The sequence below is a fragment of the Protomyctophum bolini genome (assembly GCF_963924005.1).
Source record: "Protomyctophum bolini genome assembly, chromosome: 9".
Classification (NCBI taxonomy): domain Eukaryota; kingdom Metazoa; phylum Chordata; class Actinopteri; order Myctophiformes; family Myctophidae; genus Protomyctophum; species Protomyctophum bolini.
Window position 1 is genome coordinate 9,540,197 of NC_137870.1, and position 16,128 is coordinate 9,556,324.

A 16,128-nucleotide genomic window follows, 5' to 3' on the forward strand; every position below is an offset into this window, starting at 1 on the left:
TGCATAATAATGAAATTAATTTATTAGCTTTAATGTTTTATACATCGTAATTGCACAAAGGTAACATCGGTGCCTGTGGTAGAAATCATAACAATGGTGCTCATATTAGAATTGTGTATTAATTCTGAAAGTATTAAATCAAAACATAGTCTTACTGTAAAGTGCAACTAGCCGTGCCAGCTAGTTAATTTAAATGGTCAGTCAGGAATATGGAAACACTTTAGAATTCATATTATTTTCCCACAGACTATGGAAACATCCAGGAGCATCTGAACACTATAGGCAGTCAGAACTATCCCAACTTGAAGGAGTGAGAGGTCACCCCAAAGTATCCCCAAACCACTCACCCCTTCACTTCACTCAGCATATGCCTTCAACGCTAATCTCCTTTTGAAAAACAATGAGATTTCCCTGCTTAATATAGTTTTAAATAATACTTTATAATAAGACATTTTATCACAAAATGGACATGAGACGGACGGCTGGCATAGCTGTCTGGGCTGCTGATCCGGCCTGACGGCGTGTTGCAGGTTCGAGTCCCGATCCCGATGACCTTTGCTGCCTCTTACTAACATCTCTGTCTCCCCAATTCCTGTCTACTATACTCAAATAAAGGCAGAAAAAGTCCCCACAAATATATTAAAGAAAATGAAAGAAAAGGGACAACATAGGTTTTCTTTTGAACGCCATAAAATGTACAAAACTGCAAAATCTGCAAAGATGGAGAAAAAAACCTACTTCCTACTTTAACATTATAGGTCTTCAGTTTCAGAGTGTTGTCCATGGGTGACATTCTATTGAGCTCAGCCTTATCCGAGTGGATCAGATTGTGATTTTGTGTGTTAGACATAAACAAACTAAAATCCAAATATGATGCACTTGGATGGAGATTAAACGTTTTTAACTCTTGGGCCCAGGGTACATCATTTCATTTCATAAACTTGAGTCATAGCTTATAATCACCCAATAGGTTCATTATGTTTTCCCTCGACTATAATCAGTGCTGGCCATCATAATACGGTTCCTGTTTACATTTCTCAGGCTTGTTCATGGACATGGGGGTTGGTTTTGCTTCAGACTCATTTTTACTAAACATATGAGAGGGCTTCTCGTGGTTTACTGGTCTGACCAACAGTCCCTTGTGGTCGCTTCTGTCATGGGCCTGCTTTTTTGACACGAGATGCGTAGGATGTTGGATGTTGTTGATTCTTTTTTTGGCGATTTTTTGTTTCACTTTTGGTGATGCCAGGGAAACGATTGTGTCAGTGCAAGAAGAGGATGGACTTTTAATAGTAGAATATGGAATTTCCTGATAGGGCTTAGGAGCCGATGGCATGTAGTCGTCATCTGTGTCCTCAGTCTTAGGCTTCAGTTGTTTATCTATGGAGAGATGTCCTCTTCTTAAATCACTACCTTTCACATCATCGCCACTGACCTGATAATCACACTCCTCCGTTTTGATGCCATGTTGTTTATTATCGTCTTCGTCCGGGTCGGTTGAGCGCTTGGAGCGTGGCGGGTAGCCGTCATATTTATACCCTTTACCACTTGTCTCCTGATGTTTTTTCTCGTGGCTCCTCTTGGTGGCGAGGTAGAGAAAGCGCTGGGGACAGTAGGAGCACTGGTACTTCTTCTCTGTGCCCGGACTGCGGGGCGCGGCGTCGAAGCAGGAGCCATTCTCCATACAGCCGTCACAAACATAGTCTCCACTGGCAGGGGCCTCACCGGGGGGGCCCTGCTTACCGCAGGTTCGACAGAAACACGGGTGAGAGCCAATGACGTGTGCTTTCAGGCCAGACTCCGTGATGAAGGAGCTGTCACAGATGTCACACGTGTAGTTGGCCCGAGGGCTGCTGTTCTTCGGAGCGTGTTTCATCTCCCTGTTGCCGGCGGAGATACCCTCGTCTGTGTCCCTGCATCTTCTGCCTGGGAAGGCGTCGCCGGCTGCGGGCCGAGATGCAGCAAAACCGTATTGCTTCTCCTTTCCGTGCTTAAATCTGTGCTTCTTGCTCTTCTTTTTTGGCTTGTATGAATAGTAGGGACGCCAGAGGTGGTCCCCTGCGTCGCGGTCGTTGGGGTCTTCATACGCTTCTGGAGTGACTTGGGTTTGGAGGCGGAGGCTGCTGGTGCTCTCTGTGCTGCATCTGGTCAGATGGACCTGTCCTGGACTCTCTGCCTGGCCCAGGTGCCTGTTTCTCTCTCTCCTCCTGGGGAACAGTTTAGAACCCTTGATTCTCCGGCGGATGATGGCTTCATTGCCTATTTTCACCGTTATCTGGCAGAGGGGTAGCGCGCTACTGTGCACAGATGGACCCGAGCACGCAGGCTTGGCAATGTATGTTTGAGTCTTTGCCCCGACCATTTTGTCATCAGGCGTCAGGCTTTCCGACCCCGACAGTAACTCCTTGGTCATAGCTTCTACTCTCTTTGCCGCTTCCGATAGCTCACCTAGCCTGTTAACAGTGCTCAAAGATTGTGCTAAGGATGGCATATCGTGGCTGGTTAATGCTTGAATGTTGTCCCCGTAATCCAGTGCGGGGGACTCTGTGTCCAAGCTTTGGTCGACTCCTTGGTCACAGGGCTGGTCAAAACTGATTCGAGGCATCACCGATGCTACCGTTTTAGTCGTGGCCATGAATGTCACAGGCATTGGGAACGCAGCTGCGTCAGGACTGCTGAGAATGCCATTATCATCCTCTAAAGATGAGTTACATTCTAGCAGGGCTTGACCGTCCTGATCGTCTTCTACGCCCTCTGAATATGTCTGACTGTATGTCTTGTATCGTCTCTTTCGAAACTTCATCGGCAGGAGCCTATACAGTTTGATGGGATAAACGCTGGCTTTAAATCCACCATTGGCTGCCTTTTTTTTCACAGCCAGTCTGGGATCGATGCCGTGAAAGGTCTTCTGGTGGTTTTTCAAAATATAGTAGGTCATGAAGGTCTCTAGACAGAAAATGCACTGGTAACGGCGTTCGCCCGTGTGCCAGATTTCATGTTTGGTTCGGTATTCCGCCAGAGCAAACACCTTATTGCAGTAATGACAGGGGTAGGCCCTCTGCCAGGAATGCACGTTCTCGTGGCGTTTCAGACTGGATATGGTGACATACACTCTCCTACACACGCTACAATGGTAAACCCTCTGTCCACCGCCTGGCTTCACTACCTTCTCCACACTCTGCTGGAGAAACGTTTGGTCCGTTTGAACTTCGGGGTCTGAGTTTAAAGAGTCGGAGAGCTCAGCGGGAGCTACAAGCTGCGACGCCTTGCTCTCCGTGCTCTGCACACTGTCTGAATGTTGATCCAGCGCGCTGGTCTCTTGGTCTGTGGGATCTTGCTCGGGTGGGTCCCTCGAGGCTTTGGGGCAGACCTGTTCGTGGTTACGCAGGCGTTTGAGGTGCATGAACTTCCTGTGGCAGAATTTGCAGAAAAGATGACTGACGAAACGTTTTTTGTGTACTTCCGTGTGAACGGTGAAATGAGCTTTGTTGGTGAATATCTCTGGACAGTATTCACATCCATAGATTGATATGGCCGTGTCTGCTCTGTGAGGGGAAAGGTGAGGCGGGTCCAGCTCTGTGTGAGCGTCCTCGTCGTGGGCCATAGGTGGCGAGGGGTCTCTACTTTGTTCTGCCTCTGAATGAAGCGAAGGTGGTGTCATGACTGGAGTAGGCGTCGTCGTGACCGGATCAGCTAATTTGGGGCTATTGGAAGTTGCTACATCCGTGTGTGGTACAGTTTGTGTTTTGGGGAACAATCTGTGGCGTTTTTTAAGTGGGCCTATATTGCGGCTGTGGGACAGTGGCTTGGCCTGTGTCTGTGGGAGCTTAGAGACCTTGTTGTTGCCTCCTGAACAACTATCTTTTTTCTCAACAGGCTGGCTTACTGCATATGAGTGCTCTATGAGGGTATGTGTGGGCTCATTACTTCCAATAAGACCCACAGAGGGAGCAGGGCAACTAACAGGGGCCTGTCCCGCATTCGGTAACGGCCTATCTCCATTGGTTAGAGTCAGCGGGGTGAAGGGGTTGTTCCCGGAACCCACTTCAGTCATGGAGAAAGCGTTGGTGATCCGCGGGCCTTCTGTAATTTCAACCTCCTCAGACGTCGGCGCCTCATTCTTTGTTTTCTTTAGTATCAATACCTTGCTAGAGTCTGAAGTTTTAGCGTTCCCTCCTGGCACGGCTTTTGAAATGCCCGAGCCCCACCTCTCCTGTTCCGCCAGTCCCTCTAAAAAAGGAATGCCTAGTCTTTTCCCGGCTGCCACGAGGCCTCCCGTGTCCTCTGCACCGACCGAAGTCACCTTGGAGCAGTAAATGAAGTTGAGGATGCTGGCAAACACGTCAGACTTCAGGTCCATCAGCTCCAGCACCTGGCCAGAAGGACTCCAGGCCTCGGCTGCAGGGGCAGTCAAAGCGTTCTTGAAGTAGCCACTGCAGGCCACCAGGATGTTCCGATGGGCACGGAACTTGACGTCCTCCACCACGACTGTGACGTCGCAGAAGAGCCCCTGTGAGCGCTGCTCGTTGAGCCGGCTGAGCACAATGTGGGCATGGGTGCTGTCCATCAGGTCCTGAGTGCCGGAAGACACCACAGGCATCTACAGTTGGGAAACAAACAAATGAAAAAAAGTTTTCAATTTGAATGAAATATAAATACTTTAATTAATCCATTTAGGCCTGACGTCAATAAAATAAAAACAATATTTGTTTTATTTTATAAATAGATAATCTTTCACTCCATAGGATCTGCTTCCGTCACAGGTTGATGATGTAATTATATGTCATGTGTGGTCGAGCCCTATGGAAAGCAAAGTATGGAATGAATATGCTAATAAAAAAACAACATAATACTTCCTAAGGTTAATATGAGCATCAAAGGAATATTTTAAATACTTTTTAGTAGCACGTGCATTCCATATATTCCATAGGGCTGGACCACACATGGACAAATAATAACATCATGTCCCTATTGAGTGAAAGATGACCCATTTCTAAAATAAATAAAATATTTAAGGGGTTTAAAAATTTCAGATTTTAATTATAGGAGGGAAATATTTGTATTATTTAGCCAGGGATCCTTTAAAAATGTAAATCTATTTGATTGGTGATGTCAGAAGCTTCAGAAAAATGAGACAACGCCATGTACTGTAAAACAGCAGGTGTGTACCAGTTATAGTGGAGAGGAACATTGGCTGCATGCTTTAACCTTTTTAACACTAGGTGGCAGTATGTGCTGGCACTGGCAGATGGAAACTCACCAGGTTTAACCCATTTAGAACTGACTATAGATTCTACAAATGTCAAGTATCTATGTCAGTGGTGCTCGGCGTTCTGTCATGTCAAGGACCCCCAGAATTATCTGTATTCAGTCGCTGACCCCCATCTCAAAATATGTTGTTCTAGCCCCCCCCCCCCCCCGGAAGCAAAGATTTGAGTTTAAAACGCTCTGAAAGAATATATATTCAAAGATTTGCGCCACATTTACACATTTTGACTCTCAAACCCGTTTAATTTCAAGGACCCCCCCAGTTTGACATGCATTAGTCTAAGGACCCCCATTGCATGGCATTTCTATCTCTGAGGCCCCAATTCATATTGTAAATTCAATGTTAATTTAACTCTGAGCGGGTCCATTTGGTTGCATTTGTACACTCTCACTGAGTTACAGACCCATAAGGGTCCATTTTGGTTACAAACTATCATTTAGCTGGGGACCCCCTGGAACTCCCTCAAGTACCCCTGGGGTTCCCCGGACCCCACTTTGGGAACCAAAAGTGCTACAATGCAACAACTGGCCAAAAGCAACTGGCCAAAAACACAATTGTAGTATTGGTCATGGTCAAAGGTGTGTTTGTGTGTGTGTTGATTTCTAGTTCCTAACAGGAAATTGCAACCTGGAAATTGAAAAAAGGATGCATCACTCGGAGGTGATGCGTGTGAGAATGGATGGGTTATTATGAGTCATCACTATTGAGTCATGGAGCATCAAAGAGGAGTCTGGCTGTGTCTGCCTGGACAAGTATAAGCCGAGTCGGATGTGGTGAACTTACTGACTTATTTTATATAAGACTAGATCAGTGCTTCTCAAACCGTTTCAGGTCGCGGACCCCTAAATTAATGTGTATTTGGGCCATGGAACGGGAACCCCATCTGTATTTTCTGTCTTCCATTTCATACATTTAATATTGCTGTAAATAATGTACAGTATATAGACTGTTGATTTTGTGTTCTGTATCATTCTCGGCTACATTGAAAATGAGGGCCTGACCCTCGATTGTACTCCATGTTTAAATAAAGGTTATGACGATGATGAAACAAAGATTTAGGTACGTGTAGAGAACAAGTACAGATCAAGATACATAAAGCACTATTTCAAATGTCCAACTGTGCTGTAGCACACAGAGGCCAGTCACACTTCTTTCATTTGAATCAGTTTCATTAGATTTAATTTCGTCATGTTAGGATATAAGTCATACCATTTGCCCATGTCATTAATTATATAATCCATCAATGCTATAAAGTTGGCACTTAAAAATAGTAAAAGTAAGCCCTTTTGGTTAAAGGTCTTTTTTTTCTCTTTTTCCTTTTTTTTTTACAAAGAGCACAATGTTCAGAATCATACGGCCATTTTCTCCTTATCCGTTCAACATGGGGGCGATTTCAGGGACGGTGAAATGGTTGCACGTTTTAAAGGGCTGTTATTTGTTCCTGCTCTAAATAAGCATGAGATCCTGATATTTATACTTCAGATGTCCCTTTGGTTAACTGCTATACCCTGGAGGGAACCCCGTTATGCAAAGCAGGGTTCATATAAATATAAACTCGCCAAGCTTTGTATACCGTGACAAAATTAAGCAACCTTAAGCTATATTAAATTATCTGACAATTATATATAATCTTAAAGCTTATTTTGTACTTTGTGATATTACTCACGTAACGTGTACACCTCTAAAGCATATCATTTTAATATAAGGCTACATAAAAGGTAATATAATTTACATATTTTGTATTAATACATAGTGTGTGCAATTTAATCAGTGCCGTAAGCTTTTGTTAATATATATTTAATAGTTTTGTTTTTTTTACGCGAAGGTGCCGTAATTACAATATGGCTGCCATAGTGCTCTGGTACAGTATGGCTGAAAACACAGTTAGCCTCTCGCCTCTCAGACAGGCCTCCGCTCCGTTGCCAAGGCAACGTGCTGTGGCGCAGCACTTATTGGGATTCATCCGGATGGAGACTGCATTAGCCATCCGGGAATTCAGTCCTTTCTCCCTCACTCACACACACACACACACACGCGCGCACACACACACACACACACACACACACACACACACACACACACGCGCACACACAGATATACTGTATAGCATCCATCCTGCGCTTGATGAGAATATGCAATGCAGAGCATTTACGTAGCAATGGAGGTATCCTTTGTGTCTTCACTTGCTTCGTGTACCGTTACCGTACTGTACTGAATATGTGTTTGCGTCGAGTCTGAATCTTTCGTCTTTTTCTGCAGCAGAAATGCAATCGATGGACTTTCTCATCCATTAACAAGGAGCTCTAATTAAGCGGCAGCCTTGGTGTAGATTCTTCTGATTTGTGCTTTTTTATTTTTAAGCAATTTTAATTTCCACGCGTCTTAGTTGGATCGTTTTCAGTTTCTTCCCCGCACTGATGCGGTTAAGCGGATTTTTCTTTTAGTGCAAGTTTTTACATTTTCGATAACGGACACGTTTTTGACACACCCAGGCTTATACTTCACCTTCAAAGCCGATATAAAATGAATTCTATACAACCTGCACCATAAAAATCGCCTCATCGTCAACCACGAACCAAGCAAAGCTACCATATACAAAGAGCGAAAATGTCAAAGCAAAAGCCATACTCGACAGCCATACCACTGCAAAGCATATTTCCGCACAAAAGAGGTTGCAAATTGTGGGAGGGGGGGGGGGGGGGGGAAACATGCAAAACATACCTTCAGTAAATCTGAGAAAAGGATGCAGAGGGCAAACAGGAAACAATGTCACGCCGTGTCCCTCTTTTACGGCTTTTACATATACATTTTTTTTTAACTGGACATCAAATTTCATCAGAGCAGGGCGAAATTTGATTTAGTTCTAAGCTGCTTCGCTGAACAGAGATGCTGCCGAGAGAGCAGAGCTTTTTGTATCCTCTCTCTTCCTCTCCTTCTCTTAGTGCGGATGACTTCGGCTCCCTCAACGTCCTTCGCTGTTCTAACCGTGCAACAGAAGCCAGGTCCTGCATGGGCTACTTCTGTCCTGCCCTCTTATATTCCCAGTCCCACTTCTCAGACCCACTACATACACTATACATACAGCTACAAGAAAGCTCTGCTGTTATTATGGCATATTATATATATATATATATATATATATATATATAGCGGACCTGGACTATAAGGCTTTTCGCCTCTGTGCTACCCGGGCTACTGGAGCACTCTGAAGATGGCCAAGCAGGAAACGGCAACTTTTATTAAGCATGGCAGAGAGAGCTAGCTGCAGAAGGAGTGAGCGGAGAGCCGCTGGCTGGCTGGGTGCTACATCACAGCAGCACAGGACGCGAGCAGCACAGCACGCGAGGAGCAGGGAGAGAACATGTGACACAGAAAACAACAATGTATTATTACTGCCGTTGTTTTGTATCTTACCAATCAAAAGATAAATAATAAATAATAAATAAAGAACATAAGACATTTCCTCCCTATCCTTATTTAAATTTAAATGATTAAATGGAAGCGAAATTACTACTGGCAGCCTCAGACTGTGGGTTTACCTATATAGAGGGTGCTGATTGATGCGAAAGCAGCAGATGCGTCAGCACTGCAGACGACGCAGGCGGGGTGATTAGGGGCAGGGGGAGGGGGGGGGGGGTTTAGAGGCTGAACCAGACATGGCCCTGTCTGTTAGCATCATCACACTGTATACGCCAGAGTGTTAATATAACTCAGTGTGCAAATGGAACCATTTTGGTTCCATTTGTTAAATTATCACTATGGTTTTTACTGTACTCAAGCCTGCAAGGGAGCCAATGGCACATTTAGCTGACTTTATTATGGAATGACGTTTTCTTTTTCTTCCTGTTTTTGTTTGGCCCCGATGTGCTGGCTTTGAAATTTGCTTTGTTGCACCTGCCAACAAAATGTACATACTGTACACATTCATGCTTGATTTCACACAACAGCGGGTGCTGAGTTTCCTCTGAGGAAACCGCATTTAGTCCGTTCGTGCTCTGCAAGGTGCGCTTTGATGACGATTTGTCAAACCGTTATGGTCGAATTGATATATCAACCCCACTTTCTGTCGGCTTGTCACATGGTAATGTCTGTGACCAATTATTTACAGTTTTAAACCATTACCATAAGCTTGGTCTAGTGTTTCTTCTGGTCATTTCTGCAGGGCCCTGACCAGGGCCCTGCAGCTCTGCCTTGTTAGATGATGGCTCTCTTGGGCTCTGCATTTGCCCTGGTTGTGAGAGCAACTGAGCAGCTATAAGTGCACTGGCTTGGCAGCAAGCCAGCCTGCACACCGCCATAGATTTCTGAATGTTGCTATGTTGTCTGGCAGCAACAACAACACCAGGGCCACCACCACAGTGAAACACCATGCCAATGAAAAGGGTCGCTAGAACCTTTTACTGGGGTTGTCCCGAGTCGATCACGTGATCGGAATCGGATCGGGAGCAGATCGGGACATCCCTACCTTTTACACTTGTTTCTGTCTATAGGCGTGACGTGCTGCATTTCACTATGCAATCATTAAGCCGCCAGCATACTTCAAAAGAAGTCAAAATATCCTATGGATATCCTATATCCTATGGACCCACTTTTAGTATGGAATATGAATTTCTGACAAATCACACAATTTCTCATTCCTGCCATCTGAGCTGTGATTTCAGTTATATAGTAGACGCAAAAGGTGCCGAAAACAACTTCGGCAAGGGAACACATTGTGTTATCTCTATACAATCACATCTAGTTATTAGTCTACAACTTAGTTCAATCAACTTAGTTCAATCACATCTAGTTATTAGTCTACAACTTAGTTCAATCACATCTAGTTATTAGTCTACAACTTAGTTCCTGCAGGAATTATGATGTCTGCTTTCGGGTTCTGTTACAACACATCTTCTCCACCCTATGGCTCCTTTATTCATATTGTAACAGCTATGCCTACCGTACATACTAATAATCCCCTTGTGTAGTTTTGAAAACTGCAACGTAACTGATAGATCGGTGATCTAATCAATATATTGATTAGTTATGGATAATTAGAGTTATGACATCCCACATGTCATCTTGGACTGACTATCCATTTTTTTCATTCGTGTGTGTATATGGTTAGTGTTTGCAACTTTGCACCGAGAACCCATCGTCAAAAAAGAAAGGAAAAACAGCGCCCTCTTTTCCTTTTGAATTTGACTTAAGGCATTTGACATTAGTCAACAGTCTGTCTCGAGAGACTAGCACCTCCCAGACAGTGAGACTAGCACCTCCCAGACAGTGAGACTAGCACCTCCCAGACAGTGAGACTAGCACCTCCCAGACAGTGAGACTAGCACCTCCCAGACAGTGAGACTAGCACCTCCCAGACAGTGAGACTAGCACCTCCCAGACAGTGAGACTAGCACCTCCCAGACAGTGTTAGTCCTGTTTTAGAGACTAGCACCTCCCAGACAGTGTCCTGTTTTCTGTCCGTTGGACTCCTCCTGCTATGTCAACAATATTAGATAGCAGGTTAACCTTGGGAGAAGCTTAAAATGTCAACAACCCTGGTTGCCACGGGAAAGACACAAGTCATGATAGCTGACGTGATGACGCCAGACTTACCCAAACGTATAACCCACGTATATAACTCTGCATCACTGTTTAACACGTCAGAAGAACAACGCCTTTCCGACGCTTGTTAAGATCTCTTCCCATGGAATAAACCCAAATAAGATTATAACAAGAAGTTTCCTCTTTGGTTATTAATGAGATTAAAATAAAGCTATCAGTAAACCATCCATGTATAATAGTTACATTCTAGCTGTGATCGGTGATAAGCATCAATGAAAGTTAAGCGAAAACACCACTACTGGAAAAGTGGATCTATAGTCAAATGTGGTGAAATCATCACTTGTGACATAACCTGGGACGTTTCCCAGACCCACAGGACAAAGCAAAGCACTATGCCTTCACTTCTCGCTAGGCCCAGATGGAGCCTGTGGGGACATCAAGCAAGCGGGGAGGCAAAGCTCATAGCAGCACAAGGCTAAAGTTAGGCCTCGTCCTCATGCTCAAAACATTCACACTCTCACAGCATACAAATCATTCCCAAGAGAGAACCGTTTCTTTTTCACAGCCTACCAAAAGTGATTCTTCGTGGATGGTCACAGTAGCCCTAGCTCACTCCCATGCAGTGGAAGACGTGAGCCAGTCTCTCTCTCTCTCTCTCTCTCTGGCGGCCGGTCGTACAGGATGGGACGTTTAGGAGAATGACTACCCAGCTCCTGTGCTCCCTTTGGTCTGCCACCTTCTCGTCGCCCCTGTCGTCATGTGGATCTGGCTGCTACCTCTCCTTCCGGCTGTTTTGGTGCCCGTCTGAAGGCCGCTGCTGCTACTGCGTCACTCCTGTTGCATCACTGACCCACAAAGAGGAGCTGAAAAGAGAGGGTGTGTGATGATGAATGCGTGGAGGCGAGGCAGAATGATATGCAAGCGGGAAAGGAGGTAGGCTTCGCTCTAAAAAAACAAACAAACAAACAAACAGATGAGGCTTCTATAGCCTCACGTTCGGTCCCTGGCTATCACAAGTGGCATTCAGGAAGTGGTTCCGGGATAGACAGACCTTTTATTGTTATGTAATGTAATATTCTTTCCCTCCCAAACAAGGCTCAGCTGAGAAGGCAGTGTTCAATGTTCAACAGCAGCTCTCTGGCTAATAATAGGCCTAACAGTGCCAGTCAGTCAGTGCACAGAACATGGCAGATCTGTTCCAACAGCCATCTTTTCATTTTAGACAGAAAAGCTATATTTTTGGATTGACACGATTCACTTTGAAAGTGTACGATACTGCACTGTTGTTAATGTCAGATGAAAGTACTTGTATGTTCTGTAGTCCTTATGTCTTCTATTATAGACGTGTTATAGGCTTGCGTTGTTTTTAGTGCAAGCTGGTTGTTTACATTTATTAATCACTCATATGTAATAGTCTCAGTCTCAGATCTGTTAAAGCTGTACCTATTTAGAATCAGAGAAAAACTGCTCATACCTTTCATATTGCTCCCATTCATTGTGTTCTTTCAGGCGAGGAAGCTATAGGGCCTGCTGCTTGCATGTTTCTAAAGTATGTTGAAGCCTTGCCTTTAGGCCTGGAGATGGTGGTGACGAGAATTACGGCACTTGTTTTGCACACGATACCCAAGGTTTTATTTGCTGGAGCCTCCTCCTACTGTCATGGCATGATCAGAACAGTTTTTCCACTGCCTTGTTGCTCCCTCTACTGGTTGCATTGTGACCTCAGCAGCATAGCTTTCCACATCTATGACCCAGATTCTACAGTATTTCTACAGCACCACACACCAGCTGAGCTACATGGCTACAGCAGCAGACTTGAGCACAGTCTTCTTCACGCGGCAGAGGGTGCAACAGCAGCTCATGAAACAGGAAGTGTATCAAAATTAAATGACCTTTGACCATGTTTGTTATGATGGTAGATTTGGGTCTTCCGACTCGGTTAAGGCACAGAGCTACCATCATAACACGGTCAGCTCCCATCCCATGGTGCATTTTCATGACTTTTGCAGCACATTGATTAATGCATTATTGCGTTTCACATTATCCGGATTACTTTCATTTTCTATATTTTGTTTATGTATTTTGTTTTAAAGAACACGGTTAAAAAAATAACCAAAGGAAATAAAAACAAATCTCTTTTACTAACCCTTTTAATAAACATTAGGGCAAATGTAATACATTTTCAGTAAAAGCCAAATGTCTAAACTACAGAGCTGAGAATTTCTTTCTGTTAAGTTTCTCAGAAAACATTTTTAGAATCAGCCTTGGGTAGGCTATATATGTATACTGTATATCAGGGGTGCGCACACTATTTTGACGAGAGCTATACTTTAAAATGACCAGCTCAACAAGATCTACCCACCAAAAATAGCGGTGTTGGAGTTACATATAAGACACTTGGAATGGGAAATGGAGCGCCGGGGAAAATGGAATTGGTAGGTTTTCTTTGTATGCAACTTTATAATGCTACTGATGGTCGAGCCCAACACTCTTAACCCATTCTGACCTGAGATCAGATTTATACGAGGTTTCCACCGGATACACACTGGTCTGATCAACCCATTCTGACCTGAGATCAGATTCTAAAAATGTCAGTCGTTCTTCGATTTTTCAAAAATAGCAGACCTACAAGCTCGTATCGCGCCACTCGGTGGCGCGATATGAGCTTGTAGATCTGCTATTTTTCAATAGCTAAAGCATAACATGATGCTAACACCAAAATGGGTGCCAGGTCAGAATGGGTTAACAAAGTAGTGCAGTGTGTGTTTGGGCTGACACACCCTTTTTGATATCAATCAATCAATTCACCTGATCTCCAGTGGCAGATGCCAAAAATAGTAGTTTTACGTTTAAATTATTATTACTGGTAGATCGCGATCTATACCTTTTGGGCACTCTTTTGGGCGATCTACCTTTTGGGCAGTTTGAAATGTACTTGTGTTAGTAATTGAACGAGGCAAGTTAAAGGTCATGTTCCTTGTTTTGTAGGCTGCACAAACACACACACACACACACACACACACACACACACACATATGCCAAAACAGCAAACCAAATATGAGGCTACAACTGCAGTGTGTGTGTGTGTGTGTGCGTGCGTGTGTGTGTGCAGCCTACAAAAAAAGGAACATGGCCTTTAACTTACGGTACGCTAGGTACCAGCAACAATCTTAACTTAAACTCAAAATGTTCAAAGAGCTTTAGGATTTACCCATAACTGAGATGATAGCTATACTCAGTACTCACATTATGTTCTTCTTCCACATTTATCAGATATTCACAAGAAGAGACTAAGCAATGTTGGCCTAATTGGTTTCGTTTGACCGACCTGTCTGTCTGTGTGGATTGCAGTTTTACAGGGGGAGGGATCCTCAATCAGAGCAAATTAATTGCAGGTGTCTCCCTCGTGTTCAAACATGATGTATGTAAAACGTGTAGGCTACTGCAACTGAAACAGACCCACCTGGTCCTATTCTTGTCCCGAAAGATCCTTATCCAAATAACATTAGGATGTGACATCGTTGCCGTCAGGTGGAAACCTTGTATGTCCAAAACCGTTCCTTTTACTTTGTATTATTTTAAGAACATTTTGAAAAGGTGAAAATCTACAAGCTTGTGGACCAGCTAGTGTGTGACACTCTTATGTAGGCTATGGTGAAGTGGGGCATTTCATTTATGAAAAAAAAACAACATTTGAAATATGGAGATGCAAGGTTTACGCCCGATAGCAACAGTATTAGACACTTACTGAATTAGCTCTGCAATGCGAGAGTATGGTCTAGCCAACACCAACTCGAGACTCCTGGATCGCTGCCCTCCACACTCTCCAAAATGCCAAGTATGTGGTGCTCAGACTGATTAATTTCTCGCTGGCAGCTGTATGAGGGGAAGATGTGTGCAATACAATAACATACAATAACAAGCCTCAATCTGGAACTTCCTTTCCCTCAAACCGATTTTTCACAATAAAAGCCGCAGGCTGCGAGAGAACGAGCCACCATTTTATTGGGAAGATTATTATTCTCCCGGTTTGAGGACAAGGAAGATTGAGGGTTCCGGCCTGATGACTACAAAACAATGACTACAACATGACGTAACGGTATCATCCTGATGACTACAAAACAATGACTACAACATGACGTAACGATATCATCCTGATGACATAAAACAATGACTACAACATGACCTAACGATATCATCCGCTCCGGACCGGATCACACGGCAATTTAGTAACACAGACCAGGCTTTCCTCCGAGGTGGAAAGACTGGCGACGTGATGGTAAGATGCTACTACAGTATACTGCTTCACACTTTATGATGGCCTACCTGCCTGATGGCGGCTCACCGGAACCGGGCTGGCACCCTGGGCGTGTTCCTGTGGGTCTGGAAGTTCCGGGGACCCCCACACGGAGTTGCACCACTCAGTTCACACAGGTGTGATTTTATACTACACTGTATTTGATATAGGGCGTAATAGATGCCCCACCTTTCGTATATAATGGTGATATTGTCAAGCCTATATGTGAATATTGCTTTGGAGGGGCGCTAGCCTCTCCTATGCCCGGCTTTGTGTGTTTGTGTGTACCCCATAGCGATGATTTGATTGGCTGAGCACCCCATAGCGATGATTTGATTGGCTGAGCAATGTACTATTGAGGATAAGAGCGCCCCTCACTTCACACGGGTGTGATTCATTTTTTACAAACAATGTGACTGATACATCCCTTTTGTAATTGCATTTGATATATTCTATTCTAGTATCTGTTTGGCCATTGGACATTAGACTTTGTCTGATGTCCACAGCTGCAATGCGTTATGTGATTATGTTGTTTGTACTGTGTATCATGGGTGTCTCTTTGTATTGGAGAAGGAGATGTAGTCTGCACACCGTTTTGTAGCTCCCACGGGAATGTCTATTTAGGTATAAGCACCTGTTCAGCACCTGAACGTTTTTTTTTAGAGATGTGCATACTTTCTTTTGGATTCTGTCTCTTTGTATTTACTTCAGTCTGAGGAAGGGCGAGAGCCAAGAGCCCAAAACGTAACAGCAGCACTCAAGGTGCAATAAACATTTAAATAAAGTCCTACAACTGGAGCCGAAAGTGTGCAAGTGTTCTCTTTTAACCTAATTAACCTAAGAACTAAAAAGTTCTTAGGATAATTAATTGAACAGCACTGGCAGCACTTTGGGCTCAACTGCGATGCACTTGCACCTATTCTTTGACTGATTTAAACGTATCAGTATCAACATGGGTGATTACAACACGTACAATTGTTTTCATTGTATATTTTCAAGAAAGGGTTTCACTCCATATTTA

General features: G+C 44.1%; 1 protein-coding gene across 1 annotated transcript; it reads right to left on the reverse strand.

Moving 5' to 3' along the window:
• On the reverse strand, positions 1 to 12,412 carry zbtb38 (zinc finger and BTB domain containing 38). The gene is made up of 3 exons (XM_080772414.1): positions 12,285 to 12,412; positions 11,381 to 11,673; positions 1 to 4,600 (listed from the first exon to the last, which is right to left on the reverse strand). The coding sequence occupies exon 3, from the start codon at positions 4,598 to 4,600 to the stop codon at positions 998 to 1,000; it is 3,603 nt and encodes a 1,200-aa protein (XP_080628540.1). The 5' UTR covers positions 11,381 to 11,673; positions 12,285 to 12,412; the 3' UTR covers positions 1 to 997.
• Positions 12,413 to 16,128: the final 3,716 nt, after the last annotated feature.